Genomic DNA, 23362 nt, shown 5'->3' with positions numbered 1-23362 from the left:
AATAAAAGGTAACTATTGAAATGAGTGCAGGGACATTGTGGGTCTCCAAAGAGCTGTTTGTGTGAAGTTGACTTGTGAGATATGGCCAGACTGGCGTTATGATGCGGCACTGGAAACATTTGCATTTTCACCAAGCTGACACATTTATTCTGTTCATATGGACTGTAGGTTAGAATAATTAAATAATGAGAGTTGCAGGCATTAAATATTGTTTTTTCTGTTAATTTGGCAACAGACAAACTACTTCATACAAGCACCAAAGAAATGCTCTCACCTGGGAGAGACGAATGAATAGTCTGACCTCTCTTTAGCTGGAAGAGGAACACAGCTTTTGTTCTGAAGTGTCCTTGTGCTAAACGGTGAGTTTCTTTCAGCCTCAGCGGCAGCTCATTGATGCTGTGAAAGAGGTCATATTAAAAGTTCAACTGAGGAAGAGTATTTACGGAAAAAGTCATTTGTTTTCACTGGAAAAGCAAGTTTGATGGAAGAGAATAATTCCACCTTTTTGCTTTAACTAAACATGTTCTTGAACGTATAGCATATTCTTTTGAGTTTTGACCATTTAAATGAACAGTTCTTTATATTTTCAGTATTTATAAGTGTTCAGTATTCTTTATTTTTTTTCAGATTCGTGTTTGATTTCATCGAGATTTGATCTCGAATAGTGCGGAATATACAGAATGCAGAATATACAGTATTGGACAATAACAGCCTCTGGTTAGGATCCCAAGAGTTTCCTCACTTCTAAAAGATTAAAGTTTTTAGAAGGAACATGAATTCCTCCGTCACTGATCTGGCCTTTCAAGATGAGCGCTTAAAATGGTCTTATTTTTCTTGTAGGTATAATGATCGTTTATTTTGTGCTACAACTGGATAAATACCAGTAAGATAAAGTTGAGTAACAGAATGTTATAAGCAAAATTTTTAAACATTATGTTTAACGATTTCATAGCTTGTGGCACCACTCTCCGGTTTCTGCTGGAGTTTGAGTCTTTCTGATGTCCTCATGTTCAAACTGAGCCCTTTCTGTTTGCCAGTTCTCTGTCATGTCCAGCTGTTCATACCGTCTGTCGTCTGTTCGTACATCACTTCTGTCATTAGCATTTTGTTCCGTCAAACATCAACCACCAGTCACCATTAAACAGTGTGTAGAGCCACCAGTTAAATGCAAATGGCAATTACTAATTTGTAATGACAATATACATTTTTACATTTTGATGAACAGAACCTCATTAATAAGGCTCATTTGTTATGAAATAGCAAGACAAAGTTCAACTTCAGTAAAACGTACGTGTCACCACACACTGAAAGTTGAATGCAGGGAAACTATCCATGTTCTTGGGATGCATTTCATTCTCGGCTCTTAATTGGCACAGTTGGTAAGCTTTCTGGAGCCTTATGCACCAAGCCAACAATCAGCTGGTGGGCATGTCTGGAGTGTCAGAGAAGGTCTGTCCCTCTTCTGTTTTTGGCGTGTGTACCCTTTGTTGGACTCTGTCTGCATCGCTTTCAGTTGATTCAACATGATCGCCATCGTGGTTGTCAGGGAAAGGAGCTCACTGTGATTGGCCAAGCAGTGCAGTGAATGAGTGTTTGACATTACTGAAAAACTTTTTTAAGGTTTAACAGAGGGAATTGTTTTACCTAATTCAAGTTTTTAACTTTAAAACTTCTACAGTAGATTACTTGGATAATAAAGGTTGAATTTAAGTATGCAAATGAGGTTTATTTTTTTACCTTTTAATATGTACTAAACTGCTTAAAGCTCAAGAATGGAGATCTGAAAAATGAATATAGCCAGCTGTAAAATTCTTGTTTAATTTTATTGACATTTTACCATCAAAAGTTTTCCAGAAAACATTTCTGCATCTCTCTTTTTACGCCATTAACCTGAAAAAAAAAATCACAAACGGATCGGAAAAAAATCCAAAATGTTTTTTGTGTGAATTTAATGTTAAAATGCAACCACCACATTGTGCACCTCTGAACTAAAGGGCACAAAATGGGGGTTTCCTCCTGACAGAAAGATGCATCTTTTTATTAACAAATCATATTTGGCTGAGTTTGGCTTTTTTTTCTATTAGTTGCATCATGAGGAAACCAGCAAAAACGGAGTGCTTTACACAAATTCTTGTGTTTGGTGTTGCAATCTGTACTTCTGCAGCCAAGGGCCAGAAATTATTTGGTATATGACACTGGTTTACAGTATATATCGTTTCTACCCAACAATGTTAACATTTTTCTTCCCAAAGTAAAATCCGAATGATGAGTCGATGTCATCTGCTCAGCCGAATCAAATGAATCCTAATGCATCTCATTCTTGTGGTCATACTGCATCATCCCATTCATTAAAACACATTATATGCTGCGATTTCGCACCTGTGACTGTTTTCCTTGCTGCTGATATGATTTATAAAAGTATAATAAGATTTTCTGATTACAGCTGAGATTATCAACAAAATCAATTTGAGATTTTCTCCATCAGATGAATTTCTCTCCAGTTTGACAGCATATCATCTCATGTAAAGGAAAAGCTCTTCAGATGTTTAATGTAGGGATGTCCCGATCACATTTTTTTTTTGCCTCCGAGTCATTTGATTTTGAGTTTCTGCCGATATCCCGATCCGATACTTCAGTAAAGCATTAATAATAATAAGAAAAAGAAAATCCAAGTTGTCCTTTAAGTTTTTTTTTCATTATTTATATGGCAGTATCCAACATGATACTATTTTTATATGGCTTATATACTATCATTCCGTTTGAAAATCTTTGTACCTGAGGATAAATTCAAAACGTGAACATGGTCATAATTGTTGTTTTTAAGGTTAAATCCGATCATTTCCACCCAATTCCGATCATTTGAAAATCACGTGATCGGATCGGGACATCCTGAGTTTAATATTTGTCCGAACTATACACATCTGTTCTCATTCTGGTATTACTGTTCCATTTAAAAGACATTAAAAGTTGATAAAAGAGAAATCATCAAATTAGGATTATGATCTATGTCAGTCATGAACGGAATTTTTTTCCTTGTTGTAGCTGAGGGTGAGGCAGTGGATTAAGCATTTATGACACCTAATATGCAGTTAAAAGCACAAAGAGATTTAACCAGCAAAGCTCTCTAACAGTATCTGGATGCTTTGCTGTTGCGTGTTCCTGCTGGTGCAGAAATCGATATCAGACTGAGCTGAGAGTAATGGTAAAAAATATTACTTCAGACAATCAGTTTCAGTTTACTGATGTAGTTGCCACTGCTAACAAAAGTCAATTGTTCTCATGCTGTTTCTGTATGGTCAAACGTCAGATCTTTTGCCATTTATAAATGTCTAGGGCTCTTTGTTTTCTAATTAAGGTCAATGTAGGCAATTCAAAACAACCTGCTTCATTTACTACCTGTGTGTACAGCAGATAATTGGTTTTACTGAACTCACTGACCTTTCCTTATCTTCAGATACACATCAGGTATCTGACTTTGGGGCAGTGTTCAGCTAAGATGATGCAGAGATTTTGTTCCGTTGTTCTCATTTAAACGCTGATAAGCTTTTTCATTCATTTAAATGAATCCAAATTCATCTAATGTGCTCCATGAATATATGCTCGCTCAAATTTTTTTCTTTGAGATTGTCATTCTTTTAGAAAAGACCCTTATATTAACGTTTATATAGTTCCTAAAGACTGAGGTATTCCTCACTTTTATGATCAGTTAATCTGCGAACCAGTTACTTTCAAGATTAATCACTCAATCTGAAAATGTCACAGTACTGAAAAACACTTCACACTGCCCGAAGTGACATCTTTAATTAGCTTATTTTGTTAACCAAATAGCTGAAAATTAAAACAACGTAGCAAACGAGAGGCTGACACCAGCTAGTAGTTGTTGCTTATCGTGTTAAATAGTAGTTGATTCTCTCTGTTAATTTTTCTATTTAACTCCAAAAGCAACTGATAAATGTTTTTGTTTGTTTCCTCATGACGCTGAAGAGAATGAATAATACTTTAAATTAGCTACATTTATTGAAAAGGTTGTAAGCAATTCATTTTTATTAAGATATTGAAACTAAATAAATTCCTTGGTGTAAATTATGTCAGACACACACTACAGCTTTTATGATTTATATTGTTATATTTTTATACTAAAATGGGTTATATTGCGGAATCGTTGCTGGTATTGTTTTTTGGTGATACATTATCCACTATGGGGGAAAAAATAAACAAAAAAAAAAACAAGCTCTAAGCCAGAATAGTTTATATCAAGAGAGCTGCCAATCGATAAACCAACGCATCAAGTTTTATCAAGTTATGTCAGGTTAGAAGAATGAGAAGAAGATTGTGTTGACAGAAATGAGACACCCTTATGGATGTGTAGCACCGGTGCATCATGATCAACAGTCTGCAATATTAGGATAATGCCAGTCCCCTTTTATGCATCACAAATGCCAGAAAGACTTTGATAAAGGATACACATGGGCGTCCTTGCTCTATGCTCCTCTGTCCTTAGTCATCTCTCCTCCAGGTGCATCAGGACTTCAAACGTCCTTTAAGATGCTTTGCTGAGATAGCTCTCTGTATCGCAGACGGGAGGACGCAGGAGAGAGGAAGCGTGAAATAAAGAGATGAGAAGAGGCTGTGCGCATTAGAAAAATTTAAAGGGCTCTCTCTGCGTTTCATTGACTTTTCTTTGAGATAAACTCTGTTCAATTGTATTGATGAATCCCCTCATGTTTTTGTCCAGCACCTTTTGAAGGTGTTTGGTTTTACTACAGTGCTGTAGTTTATGACCAAAAACATGTAAGCCTCTCCATTAGACTCAATTGTTTTGAATGTCAACGTCATACTTTCCAAATATGAGCACGAAGCATTATCATTTTGAGATTGTTAGCATGCTAATGTTAGCATTAGCACAGCTTCACAAAGCTGTTAGCATTGCTTTAGACTCGTCTTCATGATGATTCTCGTCGTTATTCGGAGCCCGTCTTGTGCGTAAAAGGCTACAAACCAGTCCTGGAATATGACGGCTGGGTTACAGGTGATGCAGTGGTATCATCGCTTCACAGAAGTTCACCCTCAGCTGCTTTCTGTGTGGACTTTGGACTTTCTCTGTGTATTTGTGAGGGATTTCCAGTTGTTCAATTTCCTCTCAGAGTTCAAACTCATACATCTAAGGTTAATCTTCAAATTGCTCATTGGCCTGAGAGTGAGCCTAGGGATTGACAGTGACAGAGTGTGCCCTATATACATGGACCTTCCCACAACCCTGAATAGAATAAAGCAGTTGTAGAGAATGGATATGTCGGTTTGCACTTGTCCTCACGATCAAAATGACATGTGACCTCAGGCTATAATTATAATATATAGAGGCTATATAATAATATATTGTTGGGTGTTGGATGATGGTTTCTTGTAATTACTCAGCATTGCTTTGATTACAGTTAGTCAAGTAGATGTTGTAAGTTATCATTCTGATAACCACAGATCAGAAAGATTTGACTTTGTGTACCCTCTGATGTCACTCAAGGTGATGGTCTGATGTGAGTGGGGATTTCCTTGCCAGTCAGCAGCAAACTGCATTTAAACTAAGAAGTACACTTTTGATCTTGAAATGTGGGTAAATCCAAAATAAATCAAGGGGAATTATTAATGCAGCAATACACACAGGCCTTTTTACAAGAGGAGTACCCCTGCTTTGATGTGAAGTCTTAAAGATGAAATGATGTTGCTGGAAGGTATTCATTGACACTTGCCCTGCGGAAAAAAGCGCACTTTAAGGTTCATCATGTAACAGTTGTTCTCTCTCATGCACCAAAAAGATTACCAGATAAATAAATGAATAGATATACAAATGTGTTGTCATTTCTGGCTTGCTACTCAGACACTCAAAGGTTTTCATATAATTGCTCTGTTTGTATTGTATTGTATTGTCTATTCTACAACCGTATAGCCCATAGTGGATCACAACCTCTTATGGAAATATTTAAGTATTGTCGCCTTTGAAAAGAGTTCAAAATCTATATGCTTTCATAAGTCAAAACTTATAGACATTTATAGAAATGAACATTTATAGCCTGAAATTTTTGAACATCTCAAAAGTACAGATATCACAAAGTTTGGACACTAATGAGCTTTTCAGTAAAAATATGTGGTTTGTTTTGTTTAGAGAGTTAATAGTTCAGAGTATATGCTGAACTAACAATCAGAATTTTAGAAATGGCACACAAGGTGTTAAATTACCAAGAAACTAAAGATGTACAACCACAAATCCAAAAAAGCAAATAAAAACAGTGAATTGATTTGCAAATCTCATAAACAAGTTATTTTATTCACAATGGAGCATAATGCGAAAGATGTGACATTTCGAAATATAATGAAAAATATGAACTGATCTTGAACTTGAAAGTAGCAATATTTGGAACTCTAGTTGTATGATGCACAACATCTATTGCTATTTAAATGAACTTGAAAAGTTAGAGAAAACACAGACTTGTTTGGATGAATACTTCTATTTTTTTTTTTTTGTCTCTATTACGGAGATGGATCCCACGGTAATCTTTTTAAGTTATCCTGCATGTTCTGGGTGCTGTTTGTATCATAACTCTGATAGTTTGAAACGCTGACCATGACGTTAACACACAGCTCGGGTTGAGTTTGACACATCTAGAGGAATGTCTGTCATGAACCTGGAGTCCACTGATGCTACAGTAAAGAGAAAATGTGTCAACAATATTGGAAAAACAAACGGCTCTTCTCTTTATTTTTCCTTACATTTTGGTCCTTAATATAAAGTAACAAAGACACTTTCAACTAACCTCAAACATCCAAAGTTTGCCATCATACCCCAGGCTGAGTAAGAGCCAGTTTCCATGGCAACGATTCATACCTGCTCACAAGTGGCACCACATGACAACAAAGAGAAAAATGTGGCCCTGATTTGTGGCTTGTTGCGGAGAAAGTAATAACAACAAAATTATACACAGTAGTGACTTCATGATTTTTGTTTCTCCAAGAAAACGGTCCTCGCTCTGACTCATGTGCGATCAGAAGTGCCGAGCGTTGCCACGTTATGAATTAATAATGCAAAAGAAACTTGCAGCCCCATAATTCTGCTTTTTTTTTTCCAATTAAGCTTTTGCCAACCATTTCATATTTTTGAAGCATGCATAAAATATGCAACTTCTGTCTGTTTCCCTTAAACACGGGATCCTTCTCAGTTTGTGAAAGTGCGGAAGTGACAACATGAAGCGGAAGATTTGGTTGGGAAAATGTTCAAAGCTTTTATGGCTAAAAGAAGCTCTGCACTGATGTTTCATATTGTTGATGATATTTTACTCTTTAGCTTGTCCAACATCCTTGTAATTGCTGAATTTTTTTGTTACAGCAGATATTTTCTCCCCGAGTGCACGATGTTCCTGCTGTTTGACACCACTGCTTGTTGAGATGTGATACTTCATGTGAAAAAGGATTTAATACGGCTTAAGATCGTAACAACTCGAGACCAAGACAGCTTCATTCAGATATCTGAGGTCTGGATTAAAGGCAGTTCATGTTTTATGCTTCTGCATCTCTACAGGAGTCCAGGAAACATGTTTCACTTTTTGTCTTGTCTCTTACAAGTTAGTTGTAAGCACTGAAAGCAACCTAAATGCGTATAGATTAGGAAAAATAAAAGTAGATGCTTATTGGGAAGAGAGGAGATCTGCACAGGTGATGTACCAGAGAAAAACATTCCAAATTCCCCACAAATCCTGTACCATCTCCACCAAATGTTCTGTGATGGACAGAACGGCCATTTCGTTGTCCACCAACATGGTGCAGCTTTGCTGTGAGGAACCAGTAGCTTATACGTGTGCATTGTACACCCACAGGGGCCCGGTCCATTTTTATAAGATCCGTTTGAGAGCCTCTAAAAATGTCACAAAAATAAAATGGCAGCTGCTAATATTTGCGTTTCTTTGTTGTTGAGACATCTCCACCATGAAGTTGTTACTAATAATCTCGTAAGTTCTATTTCTTGGGCAGAACAAGAGAGTAAGATATGTACGGAAACCACATTTGAAACAAGACGTTTGGGGGAAGTTATTATGCAGATCGCTTTTTAAGAAGTTTTCCAATCCAACCAGCAGTTATTGGCAAACGGCTGTACTTGTGGCTCGAAGAAAAGTTGTTTACAATAAGTTGTTCTGACTGACTGACTTCTTGTTTTTTTTCACAATTTCTATAATGTACATATATTTGTCAGTGTTGTGAAGAAATTTGCCACTAAAAAGTGCAGCATTATGCCATTTGCACCTATCCTTCACCCTCTGTTTATGCAATACAACTGTGAATGTACGATGCAGAATTACGAAGCACCGCTGCATTCAAGCTGTGTCCAATATGCATCAGTAGCTGTCTGCCCCCCCATTCAATAGTGAGTCCTCTAAGAGTGAAAACTGTAGAGTGTGGTTGTGAACTAGATGACAGTTTAAACACAGGGATTAGCCTTCATTCTAAAACCAAGGTTGTGTAGAAAACTGGAAAAGAAGAGAAGAAACTCTTCCATCGTTTGGACACAGGCGTAGACACACGCTTCACATCTGCAGAGATGCATATGGGCCATCAGCAGGACTTGAATCTTGCTTTTTTTTTTTTGCTCTTTGTTCTTCTCTTTGTATTGTTTGGAAAAAATAATTGGCCAAAATTTCACATTACTTAAACCCTTTAAGGCATAGTGAGGTATATGCATCCCTGTGTGTGTTCAGTGGGGGCTGCTTTATGAACACAAGGAAACATCGTTTTGAGACACGGACAAAACCAAGCTTTAGTCTGAGGTGGAACTACAGGTTTGATATGTCTCACTGCTCTGTTTCATTAAAACCATGTCACGCAGTGCGAGCTGAATACATTTGCTCTCAGTAATGGAGGCCTTTCTGTGCACAAGCTTTGCTTACTCAGAAAGGTGTCAAAAACAAAAACGAGGAAGTCATCACAAGATTGCTTGAACTCTATGTAAATATTTTCCTGAGGTGTGAATTGATTTCGCAGGAAAACATGTATTTATATCGCAGACTTCACGCTGTGATTTGGAGCACTGTGATTGGCTGGTATCTGATTAGTGTAAGCCATTTGCTGCGTGGTAATTAGTGGTGTGTTGGCTGCGGTCATGTCTCTCAAGGAAACTGGCTGCCCTTGGTCTTATTCAGGCAGCAGGGGAAGCCAGACATTAAGCCCTAATTGATAGCAAAGGGAGAGTGGGGCTTAGCACTTTTTCTGCTGACTGTAGCAGCCGATACACATCAACTCCATGTCCTACAATGTTTGAGACAAAGGAGCTCGCTCTTATCAGGTTATTGGTAGACAATAAAATGTCCAGTGATCAAATCGATGGGATTTGTAGTCAGAAAAGAAGAACACAACACAAATCAGATCCCGAGCCGGGCTATCAGGACAGTTTACAGGAATGCAGCGTTTGGTTTTACAGATGTGATGTGAATCCCGGGGATGAGGAGACACCCAGCTCTCTCACAAAAATCTTGTTTAATTAACCAAACGGTGCCGTTAACTCTGAGGGGGATATAGTTATCTGCACAGGGTCTGCGGGTCATTGTGCCTGATGTTACTTACGTCGCTACCCATGGGGCGCTAGTATGTCCACAGCTGCTTTCTCATTTATGTAACGTATCCGTCCTCCAGTAGCTTTCAGAGAAAAAAGTTTTTAATGTTCATTGTAATGTTAAAAAAAGAAAAAGTCCTCGCTATATATTTCTATTTGCTTGGCTTGTCTGTGATGGCAGAGCTTTGGTTTATGGGCAGTTCACACAGCAGGATGGTGAATCTGAACATCAACTACTTTAGAAGGTGGCTGACCTGTTGGCTCCTTATCTGGTTCTTGACAGTACGGTTTGCTTGGACTTTGGAATTTGACTGAACATTTGCAAGAGCACCCATGCCTCTCTGAAGTTTCATTGTAATGTTCTCCTTTGATGTTTCTTTTGGACGTCCATTGTGAAAACATGCAGGCCGTGAAGTCGCTGTTTGTGTTTTCCTTGCAGAATAAAACCTGCATTTTTAGCTCATACCATTAAATATTGCAGTACTTTCTCAAATCTAAGACTCTCAATTTGTCTTAACACTGTCTCAACTCAATGAAATGGGGGTCACTCAGTTTTCTGCTTTTTTGGCACCTTACATTTTCCTCCAACTATTGGAGCTGAGAATGGCATCGCAGCCCTTTTAACCGGCTGCTCAGAGAGACTTTCTGAGTCAGTAATTTTACAGGGAAGTGTTTGTAACTCAGAAATTCTTGGAAATCCTACTGTTCTGCTGATTTTAGGATTTCAGGATGAAAGTGAAAACCTGAGGGGCTTTGAGTTCTGAACATCCAAAGATTTAGCAAACCAATGTGCATGTAATGCTGATTTCCTACCAGTGAATCGAACTCTTTACGTGGGTACTTGAGGTAAAGTTCAGCCATAAACAATATCTGCTATATTATTAAGTTTTTCGGTATATATACAAAGAAAAAGTTTGGAGACCTGATATGCTATGTTATAGCACATTTAACCACGGTTATTGAATGACCTCAAGGCCTCTACAATGCTGCAAATGTTTGCTAACAGTATCATCCTTTTAGTAACATGCTTGTGAGAATGCGTAATCCTTCCAAAAATCAATGAGAACATGGTTAGTTGCTGGGCATTTTCCCACTCGTTTCGTGTCTAACTGGCTCCTGTTGCTGGCTTCATCTCCACATACTATTCAGTGTTTAAAGAGACCAGCAGAAGTCAAGCAACTCTTTGATTCACATCGTATGAGCAGGACAGAGTGAGGACAGAGGAGCATAGAGCAAGGACGCCCAGGTGTGTCCTTTATTATAGTCTTTCTGGCATTTGTGCATTTGCACTTGCATGACTTATGAAAAAAAATTAAATCGGGAGGAAGCTTCTTTAAACCTATTTCCCAGTTGCAGAATGGATGTAACAGTTTCACACCTGCTCTGTGATCTCCCTCCATATGTTGCCTGTTTTTGAAGCTGTGAAGCCACTGCTGCTGCAGAAATAGCTAAAGTCTCAGTCGCAACCCTGATTATCACTTTCTTCACTTCAGCTTTGAATTTTCTGCGGGTTTGGACCTATTCTTTGGGATTTGCCAAGAAATATTATTCTATCAGATCTCGTTCTGCAGCTTTTCTGTATCCCAACACACAGGAAGGGTCACATCAGCTCCTGCTGGCCTGCTGAACCCACCAGAGATCAAATATGTGTTCCCAGAATCTTCCATAACATCTGGAAATCTAACATGAAGTAACTTTGCAGAGATCCTTTGTTAGGGCTCATGTGTTATACTTTGATGACAGCAAATACTTCAAGTGAACACAAAGAAAGCCAATAACTAATATTTGTTCTTATAACTCTTTTCTTTTTCTTTACAGAAGGAGCTGAGTCTTCCCAGAAGAGGCAGTTTGTAAGTACTATTACGCATGTGTCACAGTCTTACAAAGGAGAGCTCCCATTTAATTCAATAACTGCACACGCTTTTAGTTGTTGGACCTTTTATTTTTAAGCACACTGGAACTGTGAGTCTGGAAACTCTTCTCCAAGTTGCCACTTTATTGGATATAACATGCTAAAAAAAATAAGGCAATCTTAGTGAAGTTGTAGTAAATCCTTCTGAAGTGAAAGTTATAATGATTAATAGAGATGTTGATTCAACTGTTTAGAAATCTGTGACTAAACAGTTTAGTCAACTGCGTGTAGTACAATGTAAATCAGCAGCACCACTAATAACATTTTCCAAAATGAACAGACGTTTGACTCAGCTTTTCTTTCGAGGTGTTTAAATGAGAACTGAAAGTGATAAACTTTATGGAGGGAGGATTTACTACAGGACTGTTGTAGGGACTTAATTAGTTTTATGAATAAACTGTCAGCTGAGTGTCTATAGTAACAGAAACAACAGGGTATGTTGTTCCACCTTAATGGGCAACATGTAACTGCAGGCGATGGTGGTGTGGGGGCTTTGGCAGAAAACTGTCTAATGCAAATGTAACAATGTAGTATTATTCTATATAAACTCATTAGATGTTTTAGGTGTTGAAAAATTCGTCCCTCTGTTTGCCCTGTTCTGAGTGGCCTTTAACTCTGTTCCTCCCATGAGGAAACCATCTGATTCTGCAAACTGAAAGCGTTCTGACTGCTGTTTATTGCAGATAACTCCTAAGTACCAACACAATCCTGCTTCAAAGAAACTTATCTCTAGCTCTCATTGGTTTGTGGTTGCTGTAATACTGCAATGCTAATGTGACTATAAGGTACTCTGAGATTAAAGTGTTCAGGTTATGATTTGGTGCTACATAAAAACTTTGACAGCAAGACATTGAGTTATACGAACTGGGCCTGTGCATATTGCCACATGGTGTTGCAATCCAGATTGTTTTGGTGATGCTGTATAAATGTTCTGCGTTTGAGAAAGAGCAGTGACAAAGTAAATACCTGGCTGATGCGGAGGTGACGTTCAAAAGTGCCCTTAGGAGTGAGATGAGAGCAGTGGTGCTCAGTGCATCATGGGAGCATCACCAACAGCAGCCCGGGCCTGTTTCAGCACACTGTAACAAAGAGAAGGCTCAGGGTTCACATTTCAGCTTCACACTGACATTGTGGGAAATAAACGGCTGTCTCTCCTTGCTCTGAGTAATTATGAAAAAGCATCTGAGCACTGGAGGACCATGGTGGTCCCCAGCTGTAATAAGTTTGAGCTTTTGCACCAGCTGCTATGATGTCCGAAGAAGGATCTCTTAGGACTTGGAGTCTAGGCGGTCTCAGAGCAGGAGCGTAATATTCGACGAAAAAGAAAGCTGCGATCAAAAGCTCATTTCCAATGAAAGTCCAAAAACACATTCAGTTGTGCTGGAACCGTTTTAAATCACTGTTTGGGGTTTCACTCTCAGCACATCCCATAGATCCATCCAAATAATAATAATAATAATAATAAATGAAAATGATTGTTGTGACATTTCCAGTTTAAACTTAAGGAACCCTGAAATGGTTTCTTATAGATTTAAATGTTTCACTTTTATAAAACATGTTAACTTGGACTGGAACACTTTTGCTAATAAAGCTTTTGTGATATCTAACAATAGCGACTATAAGGGCCTGCTCATGATGTGGTTGATTTATTAGTGGATTCACTGACTCAGAGGTGTCATTTAAGTACATTTCTGTGGTTTTCAGTTTGCTTTCAGGATTGTGTAGCTGATTCGGATGAAATCTTAACAGGTCTGTTCTGTTTGGAAAGGATTTCAGCTATTCTACAGTTGTTTTGCCACCTTTATTCAGTATTGCTCCTTTCAGATGAGCTTCCCATTAAGCAAAATCCATTTAATTTTGTTTGCAGAAATTACTACAATGACCTTTTTTAACTTGAAATGGTGTTTAAAGTCAAGTTGCCATTTCTAAGTTGCTGTTCCCTGATCTCTCTCTAATTAGTTGTAGGATGAACAATGAGGACCAATCGTAAAGCGACTGCTTATACAAAACCTTATGAGACGTATGTATGAAAAGTCTGATTTACAGATATGCACCTGTTTTCATTCCACTCTCATTTTAGAAAGAGGGACTATTTTGTATGTTGTTAAAAGCTAAATACACCAACATTGTTGATTAAGTTCTGTTTTGTTACCAAAAAAGAAGGCATTGGAGGAAAGTGTCTCGACATCGGCTGGTCTGGTGATCTTTGTGTTGGCTCGGTAATTAACTGCAGTTTGTTAGTGTGTCATCGGATGAGATACAGATTTAATCCAGGTGAATGCATAACAGACTCCCCAGATATGAACTGTGCCTTATTTCTGTCTTTCATGGTCAGAAGGAGGAGGTGCTGGCTGTAATGGAGGTGACCCATTACTAGATGGATATATTTAGAGCACTAGAGCCTCTGGTGACCTTTGGTAACCATAGTAATGCTGTTGGAATATGACAAAGTTGATGTGAAGGTTTCAAACCTATTACAGCCACTTTGCTTCAGGTGGTAGGTGTTTATAAAAGGGAGCATCAAGTAACTTGAATATTTCATGTCTATTGTCTCTGCTTTCATGGGTTCAATGTGTTAAGGGTGGTCGGTAAAACACGGACGCGACAGATACAGCATCTGGCTAAAGTTCAGAATCTACATCTACTCATCTCCTAATCGCAGAAAGAAAACGTGCACTGAGAGGAAGGCTGGCTCTTTAAACCTGCTGCATCAGCCGCTGAACACTGAATGGTTTTCCTGGGACAGAGAGCCACCTATTGAAAATTGGATGTCATTAACAAGCAGACTGCTTCCACCATAGCTTTTTAATGAGCAATGTTAGCCACTCACTCACACTCTGCATCATTGAGACATTTATGGCTGTAATTTCTGTTCCATGGCTACATGTGTGATGGATTGCAGCTTTTTCAGGCTTTCATATTTGGAGTTGTTTTCAACACAAGTCATTCTAATTGAGAGGTTACTATTTATAGGCTGACCTTAATAGCTGGAAGTCTTTTGTGGGTTCAATTAGATAACTGCGAATTAGTCATTTGTATGCAGCTCAGCAGGCACTTGGATTTGTGATGGATTTGTTGACCATAATGTTAGATCTCGTTTCCCATCATCTGCGCAAAACCACAGCCTGTCGCACTTGGAGCTCGAAGATGCCAAACACATCCTTGTGCCAACTTCATCAACTGCTTTTCCATGCAACACGATATTAAGGAGGATCTGTTGACTGTGATTTGATTACATTCAGTTTAACAGATGCTGTCAGCCGCATTTCATTAACTCATGTCAGTACAAATGAGGTTTTTCTCCGTGTTCAGCAGTTTACTGAGATGTAGAAGCTTTATTTTCACCAGTGCAACATTTTCTTTTGTGAGAAAAGTCATTACCTACACCTAAACAACTCATTGCACAACTGCCCTGCTTTGGTTTGAAGAAATGCCTCGCAAAAAGATTTGGAATTGTTTCTTAGGAATGGTTTTTTGAGCAAACATTTTTGCATTGAAATAATCACAAGTCGGTGGTTATTTAGATTAGCAGCAGGCTTTCATAGTTGTAGGGCAAGACTACAACTTTAGTCTTTTTTATATTGTGTGATGGCTTAAAACTCCACGTCGACAGTCAGTTGTCAGGAACATTGGAAGAGTTTGTGAACATCTGCCTTTCCTCTATTCTTGATTGTCTTTTCGTGCTCTGTTGGACTTAGTCTTTTTCACCATCTTGATTTGGCGTCGCATCTGTCGTTGAGACGGATCACTAATTAGTTGAGCAGTGTAGTGAAGAAGCTCTGTACTTTGTAGTTTGACATGACTGTTATTTTTCTGTGTATGAAGCTTATATGCTCAATACTAAAAACATACACACACAAAGCGATCCATATGATGTTAGTTTAAATTGAAGCCCAGATTCTTGAGCTGTCTGAGTGCGTTTAAGCAGGTCTGACTGCTCTTGATCTATGTTGGGTACTAAAAACTGAGCTAATAACGACCTGACTTGATGCAAACGCTGCTTTGTCTATTGCTTCCCTTTCTGAATAATGCATACACAACATCTCCCATCTGCACTGTCAAGTCTCTTGCACAGGTGTAGATTGTCTTTCTGTTCTTTACGGTGTGTTCAAGTACAATATTTTTGCTCAGCCACTGCAGGGGCCTCTGTCACTGATGGTTATTCAGCTCTGTATACGTGTAAGAGCTGTTACACACCTGTACGTGTATTGTCGATGCACTCGGTTTAAAATCTATAGTTTTCGTTTCTGCTCTGCAGAACGTTTGACCAGGGCACTGCTTTAGCCTGTAAAGCTGACACAGCTGATCTTGTGTCATGTGTTAATCGACTTTCCTGCAGCCGACATTATAACCCGTGACTTTCTCTGCTAAGACTCTATAGGTCAAGGAAAGTTGGAAAGGGGATTTTTTTTTTTTTTTTTTTTTCAGAACTGGGATACAGAGAGTCTGACCACTCCACTGTGGTGAAACTACAACGGTGTCAAGAGCAGCCTATACAAAAACACATTCTATACTTCACCCTGAGCAGTTTTACTGTGTTGTTTCATGCAGGCTAAATAAACATGGATAAGGAAAATGACAAAAAAAAATTAACTAGCAGTTCAACCCCTGTAGTCGCAAACTGTTAAAGATAACAGGTGTTCAAGAGTGTACAGGAAATGCTCCTTTCATTTCTCTTGCTAGCTATTATTCATCCTTCTTTTTTCATTGTTCAGAAAGTCCTATTTGTTGTCTTCACCTAAAGCGTTTGATTTCGTAATGAGGATGTTTTCCCATTCCTATGCCAACGTTTGTATTCCGCGAAGGGGCCTCACACAATCTTAGCAAACTGTCTTGCTCTTGGGCAGCAACTCAGCCCAAAACAAACAGGGCAAAAAGCAAAAGCGGAACTGAATTTGCATCCGCTCAAACCGCTCATAAATTTCTCTTTCTCAGGTGAAATAGACCAGTATGGAGTCTAATTTTATCCCTCTCTTTGTGGGAGTCTCTCTAACTAAAGAATGTGGTTTATTCTGTGGAGGAAAAACTAGAGATTTGCATGAAAGAATATGAGCAGGAAATACGAGGCACACAGAGAAACGGGCTGCATGTTCCGGTAAGATCATCATCACACCATCATTTCATGATATGTCAAACACTTCTTTGCTGCTTTAAGATTTAAGCCATTGTTTATTACCCCTTTAGTTAAACAACATGGTCACAAAACATTTCAAGACATTGTTAGCTTAGCAGTTTTTTGGCAAGCTTTGGAAGTCATAAAATCATGTAAATAAAGTTTTCACAGTACCATAAAACCAAAGGGCAAGAAAGAAGATATAGATATAAGTGGAAACATGTGACTGCACTTCAGATTAATTCAGCCTGAACAATAGCAGCTCTTTTGCACTTTTTTCTTACTTCAGGTACAGTAGCAGTCAAAGATTTGTACGAAAACCTCAGTGAGTCATCAAGTTTCACCAAAAGCCTCAAATTAGCACCCTGCAAGCAAATCAAATCATTGCCTAGTATTTATTCCTTTTATATTTGTTTTTATGATATCAGGACAACATAAAGTGAATACATTTCATTCACTGTTACACTTTCATGGATGTTTACAGCATCTGGCTGTAACTTATCAACCTGCTATTTGCTCATTTTCAAACTCCTGAAAAGACGCTAACCAGTATTTGTCTAACATTTATATTTCAGTTCCCATCTGACGGACGGGTCTTTCTGTCTGCAAACATTACTGGATACACACAACCATTGTTAGCGATCATAGGTTTGTAATCAGCTGCTTTAGTAAACACACATTTTCTTTGTTAGGGTTAAATAACTCTATCGTAAGTCACTATTTAAAAGTTCTGATTTTGATGCAGACTTGTGGAAAATATAACCTGGCGATATTCCGAATGATCTTTTGTTGCACTGATCGTGTTTCTGCCCTCCTTATTTGAGAGTATCAGCAAGGATGGCGCGAACGCGAGTTTTGCTGGGTCCGTTTTCTAATGATATTCATGACCAGTTGTACTTCACCATCCTGCCATGTTTAGCCGAAATGACACAGACTGTGAAAGACGGCTCAAACCACTCACTATCAGGAATGGTGTCAACATCTTGCATTTAGGTAATTGGTGAAGTTTACTGGCTTGCTATTTCTGCTTAGGGGCTCAAGTCGGCCATTCGAACCGATTTGAGTGCTGCTCTCTGCACGCACCTCCGTTATGACGTTACAAAGAAACCCGTCTATACTTCTCATTACACATTAACAGGATTTTGATGGAATGATCCTTTGGTAAGTTCCTCTCACAATCAAGCATTTCTGCTATACAATAACAGATTTTTGTGGTTTAGTGTGTTTAGAACTGACTGCCCAAAGTTTACTGGCAGCATCATGAAAACCTGGGTGTGTACAGTGTGTTGTCAAATTTTGTCCAAACACTGTGTCTTTACAGCTGTCACAAACAGCCACATTCACAGATCAAATATAAAGCTAAACAAGGAGCACAAGGACCTCAAAAGTGGTAATGGTGTTGGCACTCAGTCATTTGGACGTACGAATAGGAGCAGAAACATTTTGTAAAAAAAAATAGTAGAAATGGAGCTCGACTGAGTGCTGTGTTTTTTCCACACACCAAAGATTTGATTCTGATTCAATTAAAACATGTTACGGCGGTCAGAAAAAGTAGCAATGGGGAATAATTTGAGACTAAGATTGCGACCACACAGGGAAGCTTCTGTGTCCACATGGAAACGCGACGCTTGCTGAAAACGATGCAGTACACACGAAACACCTCTAGGTGCGCTGTAAGCCACCCCCACCGGTTACACCAGAACAATAGAAGAAGCAATGCGCATGCATGTGCGCCCCTACTTCTACCAGCGCGAAGCTCACGTTGTTCCTTCAACAATGCCGCTGTAGTTAGCAGGGTCTGCAGCAGTGCTGCTATCAATGTTGTGGGGTCCATGATGATCGCTGTCTGTCCTTGTTGTGTTGTCTTCTTCTTCCGGATTTTGAATGGAAGCCGCTTTTTGTTCTGGTCACTGACGTATGTTTATACGTCACTGGCGTTGGCCATGTGGCTGTGACGCAGATGTAAACAAATCCGTTTTGGCTGTAACAATGGAAACGACGCCGTTCTCAGATCTTCCCACTCTGGAACCCATTTTCCAAAACTATCGTTTTGGGGTAGTGGGAACGTCGGCTCCGTGTGGCCGCGACAGCCAAACGATAAGAAAAAGTATCGTTTACAGTGAAAAACGTTTTCGTGTAGCCTTAGATGCAATGGATTTCTTCTGACATGAATGCTCCATGGACACAAGATTAAGTGTCTCACCTGCTTGATTCAGACGAACTTTGTGGTTTCTTGTAAAACAACGAGACATGGTTTAGGATATTGCTGAAAACAGTTAAAGTAAAGCAAAGTCACAATGTAAGCTGGTGAATGTTAAAAAGGATGTGAATGTTCTTGTGTAATAAAGGAGGCCGACTTAACTGCATATCTGTCTTGATTTCAGAATCTAAACACACTTGTATCTGTGCTCATTCATGAATGTTTCACTCAGTTGACAAACTCAAATATGTTGCAGCCTATGCTTACTTGAATTTATCTACACAAATCTGAATTGTGGGGCCATCACTTTTGCGTTTGTTTACATGTGTAGCTTTAAATATGAAGCTGTGTGAAGAATTTCTGTTGCTTTGCATAGTTGAGTGAGTGGAAATCGAGCCGAGCTCCAAAATGTATTAAGTTGAGGGTGAAACATTGGTGTTTTCTTTATGCCTTACGATTTGGAATGAAAAAAGTTTGATAGAAATCGAGTGATAGGGATGGCGGTAGGTTTGCCTCGGGGATAAATGTGCTGTGGCAGACAGTAGAGAAGGACATCCGTTGGCTAAAAATACAGCAAAGCGTTTACTAGTTGTTTCCTCATTTTATAAAAGAATTATAATAAACATCAAGTTGCAAAAAATGAATGTTCATTAAAACTTCCTGAGTGAGTTTTTTTTATTTTACTTTGAGAACAAGTTGCATAACAGAAGCACCTCTCCAACTGTTAAGCAAGAGGGTGAATGGATCATGCTTTGGGCCCTTTGTTGCAGCCTGTTGCACAGGAAACATTTCACTAGTAGAGGTGAGAATGGTGTGTTGGATTAAACAATGGCCATTTCTGTCTGTTTAACAAAAAAAATGGTTTCTGCAGCAGGATAGTGATCCTACATACTCTTGAGTCCCTCAAAAGAAATATAATCTAATCTGTAGACAGTTCTGGACGATTCTAGAGAGCCTTTTGGGTTTTAATTCTGCGGTTGTATTTTCTTCAGCTTTTAAAAGGTCTCGTTTAGATGAAAGTCCAGTACTGTTTACGTGCACGTGGATTAGAACCTCACATCAGTAAAATTCTGTGAGCAAATCCACAAATGGCTGGTTGAAAATTGGGGGAAAAAAAACCCCACTTAATATCGGACTATCTGGGGCTGTGGAGTAGACAACATTGTTGACTCTCCTGTCCTGTCACGATATTTGAGCCCAAGTCTCCACAGTTCCACGCCTTCTCATGCTCCAGTTCTGTCTTCCCTCAGCTCCCGGTTCTGTGGTTGATGCAGTCATAGGTGTCTTTTTTAGGGTCTCTTTGCTCCTGAAACATGCTCATAGCAATAAAGAATTCATTATTATTGTGGAGGAGTGTGAGGCAGGAGCTCCCTGTTGTCTGCCTCTACCATCTTGTCCAGGGTAACGCATCATCATGCTGCAGTTATCCGTTGCACTTTCTGTGGTGACTCATTTCAGACAGTACACAGTGTCAAATTATCGATAATGACCTCCCTCTTTTGTCATTTAGCAGTTCATATGTGGACAATTTCCTGCCCCTGAGTCACAGGTTATTTTGACTTCTTTGGATCTTAATGTTCTTGCAGTAGAGCATCTACAACAATAAGTGCAGACAAAATTCATTATGGAGGATTTAACTGATGATAAGCTGTGACTGAAATCCCTGCAGTGGTCAGGATAGTGTTGTGTATCACCCTCGACTTTGCCTGGGTTGTTTAAACCAACCTAACTGTTCTTGTCGATGTAAAAAATTTTACTTTTCGGTCTACTAGTATGTTTGTCGAATCCTACAACGTGTTCTCCAAATACCTGTGAGCTTTTAAAGTTTGTCCCTTAATGCTCTTCTTTAGACGCGTCTCCAGTTGCTAATTGTTCCTGAATTTTACTCCCATCAATGAAATCTCAAGGTGGATTTGCAACTTCACTTTACTGCAACCAAATTTTGAATCATTTTAGTGTTTGCTCGAGCTATAACTCTATCATTTAGAAAAGTTGAATGGTCCTGCCTAAAAAGACTTAACTAAAGTGTTCCCTAAATATAGCTTTGATTGAACAACTCTTTCATTCAGGCATTTTAACTGTATATTTTCCTAACTAAGATGATTGTCCTCCATTTTACACATTTTCCCTGGAAAAGATACTACATTCAACACTTTTCTTACATTAACTATTTGTATTTTATTGCTTTGCAAGGTCACTTTATGAGATTCATAATAAATTAAACTTTATGCAAAGCTCAGTCTTTGCGTAATGTTTAAAAATGAGTTTATTGTAATTAGTTGGAAAGATTATTTTACATTGTAGTCCACAAAACCACCGTCAACTACTTTGTCCTCAATAGAAGTGATAGAAAATGACTTATTGTTTGTAATTCGATTACTCTGAAACATTCACTAACTGCTCGGGTGCAAATGATGGCGTGTAATTAATGGATGATTTCTGGTTAACCCAGTGTAAAACTGGTGTTTTTGTGTGTTTTTTAATCTAGAAAGAATCACTAAACTGACCCGATTCGGCTCAGAGGGACACATTGAAAACTAAAAATGATTTCCAATTGAGATTTACATTTTTGTAAGGTCACACTTATTTACCAGAAGTGTTCATATGTTTTAGTTTCTCATGACATTAACTGCAGTGACATTAGTTTGGATTTCAGTCTTTATTTCCTCAATCATGCCTTGCACTCATACGACTTCTAGTACCACAACATTTTTTTAGCTCTATTTGTTTTTTTCATTTTGTTTTTTTTGCTGTCGTACTTCTCTTCCTGTACACCAACCGATGTGGACTTGTTAGTGGTGCAGTATGTTTCTGTTATGAAGATGACATCATCCCTGTGGTTGTGGTTATATTGTAGAGCTTCTGCTGGCGTCTGTCAAGGTGGCTGCACGTAGTCTAGGTTTAGTTTATTGCCTGCTTTTCTGCTACGTAGCAAGTCACCAGCTGGTGGAGGGCTTGCGCTTGAAGGAGCAGGGGGTGTGTATTAGGGGAGGGAAGAAAGGGTATTGTCCTGCCTCCATGCCCTCGGCTGACAACTGAGGATCTCGTTTGACAACTTCAAGGTGGAACGTGGAAAGACCAAAACAAGAACCGTAGCACCCCCCCCCCCCTTCCTTTTCACCCCCTCCCTTCTTGTTGGGGGAGAGAAAACCAATCCGTCTCATCGCTGTGTGGTGGCTGGGTTTGGCTCTTTGTCGGAGCAGGGGGGGGGACCAGCAGACGGGCAGTGTGAATGCATATCATGACCACAATAGAGCAAACAAGCACAGTTCAGCCATGAAAGCCCAGCGGGAGAGGCTGAGAATTCCAGGGCTGACGCTAGAGTGAGTATTTCCTCCGTTATCCTACTGGGGAGGCAGCTCCTCTGCTGCGTGTCGCTTCATCTCTCTGCGTGTCCTATTTGTTGCTGTGTTTCACTGTTCCCTTATGCTCTGGGCTGTGTTAGCATTTAGCAGCAGCATCTGCAGCAGGAAGTCTGATGTCAAATCCTGCACAGCTAGGCAACAGCAGCTTGCTCGCGTGTCTGAGTCAGATTTGTTGACAGGTTTCTATTTTCATGTGTGTGGTAGACAGATTATGCAAAGGAGTGGTTTTATGTGCAGAGGTGACACAAACGGCGCACATGTAGGAAACGCACACATATCACCTATCAAGAGTGTTGTGGCAGTGTTTGCTGGATAAGATCAATAAGGTGAGAAGCAATGAATCACTGAAGGCTGTGTGGTTTACGTCCGCTTCATCACAGCCACTGCCATTTCAATTACTTGATACATTTATTTTATTTAGGTCAACAAGGCATTTGTTCTGGTTCCCTGTCTTTGAGGATTTGAAATGTGTAATTGAGCCAATGGGCTGATGAATGACGTTATTTCTATGCAGATTTTGGGACTTATGCAAAATAGTCCCCTCACTGAATTCATTTTTCTGAAGTGCCGCTTATTTTAATGTACAATGAGAACCATACTATATTTTATCTTTATATTCTATATTCATAATCGGCCAATTTTATCACATTCCCTTTAAGACCAAATTCAACAATTAGCGTGTCAATTTGACTTAAAATGGGTTGGAAAAGAGCATATTTTGTTGGAGTGTTTTTATCAGAGGGTTTGCTGCTCACTGCAGTAAGATGGTGCGTGATATTTATTCATAGTGAACTACAGTTCAAATCTTTTATATATATATATATATATATATATATATATATATATATATATATATATAGTGACTAGTGACAACAGAGTGGCACACAGAGAGATCTTGAACACAGTAAAGCAAGTATATCAGGCTCCAGTTTATAGTGGTTTCATCTTAATTTTGAAAATAATCACTAGATTCCTTCTTTGAAAAAGTTTCTACAATCCTAGTGCTTAATGTTGAGGCTAATTTCCTGCATCATGTTTGGGATTTTTCTGTTGGACAATGTTTTATTAAACAGTTTTGGAGGCCACTGCAGTAAAAGTTACTCACCTTTGCATGACCTAATGCTCTGCAGTGCTACTGCTGACAGTCCATCTGAAAAAGCACTCGATGCATGACATCACTTAA

The 23362-nt window shown here is 39.0% G+C and overlaps 1 protein-coding gene across 7 annotated transcripts in view; it reads left to right on the top strand.

Annotated features, from left to right (window-relative positions):
* mast4 (microtubule associated serine/threonine kinase family member 4) overlaps nt 1-23362 on the top strand; it is a 117518-nt gene that overhangs the window by 48119 nt on the left and 46037 nt on the right. For 6 of the 7 annotated variants that reach the window (XM_075455412.1, XM_075455411.1, XM_075455410.1 and 3 more), the window contains one exon: nt 11408-11439. In XM_075455412.1, coding sequence (XP_075311527.1) covers nt 11408-11439 — 32 coding nt within the window. Of the gene's footprint in view, nt 1-11407; nt 11440-21790; nt 22138-23362 lie in introns of those variants that run through there. The other variant, XM_075455415.1, reaches the window with a different exon arrangement.

Source organism: Odontesthes bonariensis, chromosome 22 (genome assembly GCF_027942865.1).
Source record: "Odontesthes bonariensis isolate fOdoBon6 chromosome 22, fOdoBon6.hap1, whole genome shotgun sequence".
NCBI lineage: Eukaryota > Metazoa > Chordata > Actinopteri > Atheriniformes > Atherinopsidae > Odontesthes > Odontesthes bonariensis.
This window is presented reverse-complemented; position numbering and strand designations above follow the sequence as displayed.